At 37.2% G+C, this 9647-nt stretch overlaps 1 protein-coding gene across 1 annotated transcript in view; it reads right to left on the reverse strand.

Moving 5' to 3' along the window:
* Positions 1 to 637: 637 nt before the first annotated feature.
* The window catches only part of MAN1A2 (mannosidase alpha class 1A member 2), a 193939-nt gene continuing 184929 nt past the window's right edge, over positions 638 to 9647 (reverse strand). Inside the window, exon 13 of the mRNA XM_024119601.3 lies at positions 638 to 2213. Coding sequence (XP_023975369.1) covers positions 2081 to 2213 — 133 coding nt within the window. The 3' untranslated portion in view covers positions 638 to 2080. The remainder of the gene's footprint in view (positions 2214 to 9647) is intronic.

Raw genomic sequence — 9647 nt, forward strand, 5'->3', positions numbered from 1 at the left:
AGTGAGGGAGGGTTCACTGCCATCTGTACAGCTGTTCTGGGTCTTTTGCCAAGTCAAGTTTTTCATTCTTTTTAGTGACTCATAAGTGGGCTTCTGCTATTTTTAGGAGGAAAGCTAACATTTTTTGAGAACCAAATACTTTCCCCTTTCTCTTTTAAAGTTAGTCATCTACACTTTTCATTTAAAAATTGTAATTTTTCAACTAGTAAAAGGTATTATGGTCTCAAAATATGTACTAAAATTTAACTCTCCTAAAGATTTAAATAATGCAACTGGCTCTACATCCTTACTTTCTATGTACACTGAAAATCTTGAGGTGGTTATCATTTATGGATCATTTGCTGAACTGAGGACTGCTTGACTATGTGTGATATAAGATGATCACCCTTAAAAAATATTTAATTATATTAATTTATTAAATCTTTTTCCAATTTAAATCTACCACATGCTAATAAAAGAGTAAACAAAATAAGAAAATAAGCCTTCAGAACTCTAAGGTGGGCTTCCTGCACACTGTTTCATGAAATCTTCAAATTCAGAGTAAATGCTAGACTAATAATACTACTCCCAACTATTACTGTCAATGGAAGCTGTCTGTATTAAAGGTAAGGAAGAAAAAGTGTCTTGAACTGCAACATAAATTCAAGGGACAGAAAATTTATTAAGTCTTAGATATTTATCTTACAGTTCTTGATAAAATTTAAATTATTCCCCTCCCAATATAGAGAAATCATAATTTCTTTAAAAAGAAATATTGTAAAATCTATTGATGGTAAGAGAAAGCCCCTTAGATATATCCCATGTTTAGCGTAATATAATTAATTATACCACATTTAATCACTAAAAATTATTTTGAAGCTATTCTGATTAATTCTTTGAATTTCTGTAAATACCTTGGAGAAAAAAAAGTTGAATTTATTTTTTACATAAAATATTTGTGAAAAGCTCCCTCATCTAATGGGATAATAAAGGATCCCCTGTCCCAAAAATAATTAAGGAAGTTTCACTATATTTTGTTTTTGATTTAGTAAATTGTAAAAGTAATTTGCCTCATCAAGGTAAATTCAGAGCTGCATGACAGTATAGTGAATTTTGCCAAGCCACATAAAGAGAGTTGTAAATTGAGGGATTCTACTAAGTTTATAATGAGGTTAAAGTAGATAAAATTTACTTGGTAGATTTGCTGCTTTGGAAAAATAATCTCCTACCAACAAAACCAAGGCTTTCTCTTAGAACAGGTTTCAAGGCAACAAACTGCGGCATTTTCCCCACTTTTTGTCATGCTACCAACACTAGACTGAACAACATGCACAAAATCCCAAACCCAGGCTCGTAAGTAGTGGTTATGATAAATAGCAGTTTCAATGATTCCATATGGAGACAAAGACTTGAAGAGTATTCTTTGTGAGATCATGACTCCAGAGAAAACAAATTTAACCAAGGAATTTCAATGGAATAGATAGAGATTTGAAATGGTTGCCAGTCTGGTCATCTAATACAAAACTTGAAAATTCAGACAGGGATAGGTATTCTGTTTCCTTTTTGAGTCTTCTTGCTGCTGATGCAGTTACACTGTTCTTTTGTTCTTATTTATTTTAATTCATTCCGTTATTAAAAATGGAGAAAAAAGGGATAAACAATGTGTAAATATTTTGACTTGAGAGCTGCTCCACTTTGGGAGGAAACAAATATATAATTGGTTCCAAAGGCCATCTCCAACTCCTGAAAGGTGCTCCACATTCTTGGCTTATTCTCAGGAAATCTAGCCTTCAGATTCCAGGACTCTAAAAGCAATAAGCAGTAACAGGCATAATTTCTCACGTGACCATCTTGTTAAGAATCAAAGCACATCAGGTCTCTGTCCTACACACACCAGAATATGTTTTGGTCAGGTATAAAATGGAATCATTTCAAAGTTGAAACATCTACAAGTTGAAAAGTCTTGCAGGGAATAGTCACGTTTCACCCTGCCATGTTGACTTAAGAGGTCCAGGTTTTCAAAAGGCCCCTCTCCAGACTAATTTCTGTAGTGGTCCATGTAAACAAAACACAGGTGAGAATGGTCTTTCTGGAGCTGCTTTCATCGAACAGCAGGATTTCTTGAAAGTGTGGTGTTGGCTAAATGTAACACAGGCAGAGGGTGAGCCTCTGTATTAAATACCCAGTGGTCTAAAGGTAAAAGGTCATCACTGGAGAACAGAAGATACAAGTATCTGAAAATAAAAGGAGAAAATGAGTTTCAATTAGAATTCAACAGGAAGATCAAGTGATCTCAGTTATAATGGCAGAGGACACCCATGACCTATTTTGAGCAGCTTTGATGAAAAACACACCAGAAAATGAACCTTATCCATTCAAATGATTAGAAACACAAAATATTCCAGAAGAGTGCATAAGAAAATCCAGTAAGATGAACAACTAGACCTCTGAAATAAGGCAGTTAAAAAGCAAATCCCATATACCTGCCTGAAACACATAAAACAACAAACTGTAAAATGGCCTAAAACAAACCAATTCAGAATTTTTTTAGAGACCTTCTTTTAAAAATCAGATATAATATCAATCATATGTTTTGGCAGCTTAGAGACCTCATAGTATAACTAGAAATTAATTAATCTATATTTATTCATAAACACTGAAGGAACAAGTAAAGCACATTATTTGGACACAGCAAGGACTTTCACATACTCCTAATACATTAGTTTTTGCAGTTCTTGGAGCACGTAATGCAAACTTAAAGGTTATTAGCCTCTCTAATAATTAGTCTCTCTTAATAGGTAATAGCATTGTTTTTTCGGGTGTTTTTTGGCTGCATTGGGTCTTTGTTGCTATGCACGGTCTTTCTCTGGTTGTAGCGAGCAGAGGCTACTCTTTGTTGTGAGCCTCTGTATTAAATACCCAGTGGTCTAAAGGTAAAAGGTCATCACTGGAGAACAGAAGATACAAGTATCTGAAAATAAAAGGAGAAAATGAGTTTCAATTAGAATTCAACAGGAAGATCAAGTGATCTCAGTTATAATGGCAGAGGACACCCATGACCTATTTTGAGCAGCTTTGATGAAAAACACACCAGAAAATGAACCTTATCCATTCAAATGATTAGAAACACAAAATATTCCAGAAGAGTGCATAAGAAAATCCAGTAAGATGAACAACTAGACCTCTGAAATAAGGCAGTTAAAAAGCAAATCCCATATACCTGCCTGAAACACATAAAACAACAAACTGTAAAATGGCCTAAAACAAACCAATTCAGAATTTTTTTAGAGACCTTCTTTTAAAAATCAGATATAATATCAATCATATGTTTTGGCAGCTTAGAGACCTCATAGTATAACTAGAAATTAATTAATCTATATTTATTCATAAACACTGAAGGAACAAGTAAAGCACATTATTTGGACACAGCAAGGACTTTCACATACTCCTAATACATTAGTTTTTGCAGTTCTTGGAGCACGTAATGCAAACTTAAAGGTTATTAGCCTCTCTAATAATTAGTCTCTCTTAATAGGTAATAGCATTGTTTTTTCGGGTGTTTTTTGGCTGCATTGGGTCTTTGTTGCTATGCACGGTCTTTCTCTGGTTGTAGCGAGCAGAGGCTACTCTTTGTTGTGGTGTGTGGGCTTCTCATTGCAGTGGCTTCTCTTTTTGTGGAGCACGGGCTCTAGGTGTGCAGGCTTCAGTAGTAGCAGCATGCGTGCTCAGTAGTTGCAGCGTATGGGCTCTAGGGCATGTGGGCTCCAGTAGTTGTGGCTTGCGGGCTCTAGAGCACAGGCTCAGTTGCTCTGTGGCATGTGGGATCTCCCTGGGCCAGGGCTCGAACCCATGTCCCCCGCATTGGCAGGCAAATTCTTAACCACTGCGCCACCAGAGAAGTCCAATAGGTAATAGCATTGTTTATATAAGGCATACGTTTATACCTTTCCAAAAACACTTCAGGCCACAGTGGTAACTTAGAAATTAAAAATGATAGTTTATAAAATGATTCTTACCATTATAGGTAAGAATATTATATACTATAATTGGGCAAATTCTAATCTGAATTCTATTAGGGGGTCATCAAAGTAAGCTTAAAGAAACAGCTATACAGAGTCAGGAAATCTGGGTTCTAACTCTTGATCTTAGCAATGGCTGGAACTTACTAGGCTTTGGTGAAGAATCCCTTTACAATATTTTAGCTAAACTTACTTTATTTTATTTTATTTATTTTATTTTTTGTGTGTGTGGTACACGGGCCTCTCACTGTTGTGGCCTCTCCCATTGCGGAGCACAGGCTCCGGATGCACAGGCTCAGTGGCCATGGCTCACGGGCCCAGCCGCTCCGTGGCATGTGGGATCTTCCCGGACCAGGGCATGAACCCGTGTCCCCTGCATCGGCAGGCAGATTCTCAACCACTGCGCCACCAGGGAAACCCAATTTTAAAAATAGGCACATTAATATCTTTTCTGCTTACTGTTATAGTTCTGGATGACAGGGTAAAAACACAGCACTGGGGTAAAGGAGGGCTGCTTATCAACTTTATAACTGGTAAAGCTGGAATGGAGAGTGACAGTGCTTCTAATTTCACTTTGATCCTAGACCTTGAGATCTGTTTGACTGATTTATTCATCAGGTTACAGGCAGAGAAGCTAGAACTGAAAAAAGACTTGGATGGACATAGCAAGAGACTCTGCTGGGTCAGCTTACTGTATGGAGATCAGAAGCACAAGCTCTTTGTGTTCAGGGCACAAATATGTCCAGGAGAGCTATGTTCTGTGCAGTTCCATGTCTCTTGGTTAAATGTGGGCAAATGTATTAGGCTCATTCTAATCTCATCACTACTTGGGAGAGGAGTAAGTGAAGGAATAGAGAGAAAATGCAGTTTCCTGCAAAATGATTCCTTTCCATTGGGGATGCTATAGAAGTACCTCACATAAACACACAAGTTATAAAAATCAATAAGATAGTGATTGTGTAAGTTTTAGATAACAGAAAGTGGTATTATTATTTTTAAACAATCATTTAAAAAATAATCTTAATACTACTGTAGTGGGTTGAACAGTCCCCATACCCCCCAATTCATGTCCATCTGGAGCCTCAGAATGTGACTTTATTTGGAAATAGGGTCTTTGGGGATATAATTAGTCAAGGATCTCAAGAGGAAATCATCCTGGATTTAGGATGGGCCCTAAATCCAACGACTTCTACCTTTACAAGACAAAGGAGAGAGAGATTTGGACCCAGAGACATATAGGGACGAAAGTCATATGAAGGCAGAGGTGAAGACTGAAGTTGAGCTCCCACCGTCCAAGGAACACCTTCAGAAGAAAATGATTTCAGACTTCTGGCCTCCAGAGCTGTGAGAGAATAGAATTTCTGTAATGCCACCAAGTTTGTGGTAATTTGTTATGGCAGCCCTAGGAAACTAATACAACTTCCATGTCTACCCTCCTTAGGACACCTCTGGACCTTAAGCAGGGGTTTGGAATAAGACTAACTACTTCTTGGAGAGTCAAACAATCCCTAGAGAGCAGAGGCTAGACTATAGATATACAGATATATTTTAAAATTTATAACAAAATAAATGTTTAAAAGTACAGTAATATAGCTAAACAATTTATGTCAAGGACATGGTACACTACTACTGACTTAAATTTAAGATTTTTAACTTGGATTTTAAAAATAGAACAATTGGAGAAGTGTGATCTTTGCTGTGAAAGTTGAGTAAAGTCTAATCTAAATTAGCTATCAGACTACTAGATGTTTTTTCCTCTAATAAGGATTTTTTAAAACTATAGTTCAAAGTTAGATATAATAGATGACAAATGGCATTGACAAAGGCCTGTAAGTATATAAAAAGGTGCTATTTAGCATTTCAGTTTTACTGGATGTCTTGCTGACTTTTTAGAGCTATTTTTAAATGCTGCTCACATACATCTCTTTTTTTTTTTTTTTACATACATCTCTTTTATCTTTCTCTTATCTACAAAGACAAGACATTCAGAGGAGGTGATGGTGCCAGAAGTCATCTCAACATAAGTGTTGGCGGTAACCACCAAATAGGAAAGTTTTACAAAAAGAACAGTCAACAAAATCTGAGGAGAAACATTTAAGTGTCTATGGAGAAATGGTAAGGCTAAAAGAACCAACTACCAAGCTAATATGTTCTTTACTTAATCCTTTATGTTTATCAAATGAGCCTTGCCGACTTGTCTGTTCTTTTTCACAACTAGCAGTGGCAATGTCCAGGGTATTATGGATAGATGTTACAATGCTAAAGGCTTGCATTAGGGACTACAAGTAACTCATAATAAAACCTCAGATTGTTTGAAAAATAATTTACTTAAACCTTCCATTTCATTTATACTCCTAATGTTTAAATAATGTCTTAGAATAGACTGGTTAGAAATCAAATTAAAGACACTCAGTGAAAATTATATTCTAAAAGATGATACATTAAAATATACAATTATTAACCTCTCCAAAAGATCTGCCCCTCTCTGCCTTTCCCCACATCTTTTCTCAAATCTTAAATTTGTTTTTTGGCGGGAAAGGGTGGGGAAGAAAAAGTACTGAAACAAATGTGGGTGTATTGTGGATTCAAATGCTTTTTTTTTTTTTTCCGGTACGCGGGCCTCTCACTGTTGTGGCCTCTCCCGTTGTGGAGCACAGGCTCCGGACGCGCAGGCTCAGCGGCCATGGCTCACGGGCCCAGCCGCTCCGCGGCATGTGGGGTCTTCCCGGACTGGGACACGAACCCGTGTCCCCTGCATCGGCAGGCGGACTCTCAACCACTGCGCCACCACGGAAGCCCCTGTAAAATCTTTTTTAAAGCTTCGTAAACCTCTTGCCAGCTTTACAATCCAGGAATGTTTTTCTTAAAAGGCGTGGGAGCCATGCCTTTGAAATATAAACATCAAGGAAGATAGCACCCCAATCTGTCACTGTGGGAGGTTAGCTTAGGTACCTTTCAATAAGCTCTGATTACCCCTTTGTCATAAATACAGAAGTATTACTTTTCCACTGGATAAAGGCAATTAACACAGATGGCCACCCCAATCACCATGTGAATTTAGAATGTACTATGTAGCAAATGGTGTTGTCAAGAAAGTACCCCGATCCCTAAACTACATGGGGGTTAATTCGAGTACAGTATCCCCGGGTCCTCTGTATTCCTAGTTCCTCCACATCCATGGATTCAACCAACCTCAGACTGCATACTACTGTAGTACTGGATTGGCCAAAAAAGTTGTTCGGATTTTTCCATAATATGGCTCTAGGAGCGCTTAGTTGTCTTTAACTTCATTCAAAACAATTTTGTTAGATTGTATTGTGACAGCTGTCATATCAGCGTGCATTTAAAAAAAAAACAACATCAAAATTGGTGAATTTTGTATAGCCATTTTTATATTGAAGATTGAAGAAAAAAGCAACATTTTCAGCATATGCTTTATCATTTCAAGAAAGATAAAAATGCAGCTGAAACGCAGAAAAAGATTTGTGCAGTGTTTGGAGAAGGTGCTGTGACTGATCAAACATGTCAAAAACGGTTTGTGAAGTTTCATGTTGGAGATTTCTTGCTGGATGATGCTCCATGGTTGGGTAGACCAGTTGAAGTTGATAACAATCAAATCGAGACATTAACTGAGATATAACAATCAACGTTATACCACATGGGAGACAGCCAACATACTCAAAATAGCCAAATCAAGTGCTGAAAATCATTTACACCAGCTTGGTTATGTTAATCACTTTGACATCTGGGTTCCACATAAGTTAAACAAAAAAAAACTTCTTGACCACATTTCCACATTTGATTCTCTACTTAAACGTCACGAAAATGTTCCATTTTTAAAACAAATTGTGATGGGCAATGAAAAGTGGATACTGTACAATAATGTGGAATGGAAGAGATCGTGGGACAAGCGAAATGAACCACGACCAACCACACCAAAGGCCAGACTTCATCCAAAGAAGGTGATGTTGTGTATATGGTGGATTGGAAGGGAGCTCTATTATGAGCTCCTTCCGGAAAACCAAACGATTAATTCCAACAAGTACTGCTCCCAATTAGACCAACTGAAAACAGCACTTGATGAAAAGCATCCGGAATTAGTCAACAGAAAACGCATAATCTTCCATCATGATAACCCAAGACTGCATATTTCTTTGATGACCAGGCAAAAATTGTTATAGCTTGGCTGGGAAGTTCTGATTCATCCGTCATATTCACCAGACATTGCACCTTCCAATGTCCATTTATTTTGGTCTTTACAAATTCTCTTAATGAAAAAAATTTCAATTCCCTGGAAGACTGTAAAAGGCACCTGGAATAGTTATTCGCTCAAAAAAAAGATAAAAAGTTTTGGGAAGATGGAATTATGAAGCTGCCTGAAAAATGGCAGAAGGTAGTGGAACAAAACAGTGAATACGTTGTTCAATAAAGTTCTTGGTGAAAATGAAAACTGTCTTTTATTTTTACTTAAAAACAGAAGGAACTTTTTGGCCAACCCAATATTTACTATTGATAAATATCCACGTATAAGTGAACTCATGCAGTTCAAACCTGTGTTGCTCAAGAGTCAACTGTAGGGTTTCCCTGGTGGCACAGTGGTTATGAATCCGCCTGCCAATGCAGGGGACACGGGTTCGAGCCCTGGTCCGGGAAGATCCCACATGCTGCAGAACAACTAAGCCCATGTGCCACAACTACTGAGCCTGTTCTCTAGAGCCTGCGAGCCGTAACTACTGAAGCCTAAGCGCCTAGAGCCCATGCTCCTCAACAAGCCACCACAATGAGTAGCCCACGCGCTGCAGTGAAGAGTAGCGCCTGTTCGCCACAACTAGAGAAAGCCCACATGCAGCAACAAAGACCAACAGAGCCAAAAATAAATAAATAAAAAATAAAGAAAGAAAAGAAAAAAAAGAGTCAACTGTACTTTTACAGAAGGATAAATTATCATTTATCTTCAGAACATGTAGGTAACTGATGTATCTGCCTGGTTATATAGAAAGGTAAGATTTCTTTCTATCTTTGCAATCTGCCTGTGATGGAAACTGTAGTCTGGCTTAATGCTTATTCAACAATAAAAATGTTTTCTTTCTCTGCTACATTTGTAAAGGCAGGAGATTTTGTTTCTAATTTTTTCCCCAGTAATCAGAATCTCCATGACTTTCTTGACTTTCTCCTCAGAATTATAAGATGCTCCATGCATTGTATCTCCACACAAGAAGTCCAAACTCCAGAAATTAAAGAGACATATCTTCAGGTGTGGGTAAATTCTGACATTCTAATAGGTGTGTAGTGGTATCGCATTGTAGCTTTAATTTATGCTAATGATGTTGAGCACTTTTTCATGAGCTTATTTGCCATCCTTCCATCTTCTTTGAAGATATAAGTGACGCATCTGTTAACCCTTTTGCCTGGTTTTAAACTGGTTGCATATTATCTTATTCTTGAGTTTTGAGAATTTATTATATAACCTAGAAACAAGTCCTTTATCAGATATATACTTTACAAAGATTCGTCTGTGACTTGACTTTTCATCATTTTACTTCACTTCCTTTCAAATGTCTTTCAAAGAGCTTATGTTTTTTTTAATGTTTGTTTATTTATTTATTTTCTTATTAGTCATCCATTTTATACACATCAGTGTATACATGT

Source organism: Physeter macrocephalus, chromosome 4 (genome assembly GCF_002837175.3).
Source record: "Physeter macrocephalus isolate SW-GA chromosome 4, ASM283717v5, whole genome shotgun sequence".
Classification (NCBI taxonomy): domain Eukaryota; kingdom Metazoa; phylum Chordata; class Mammalia; order Artiodactyla; family Physeteridae; genus Physeter; species Physeter macrocephalus.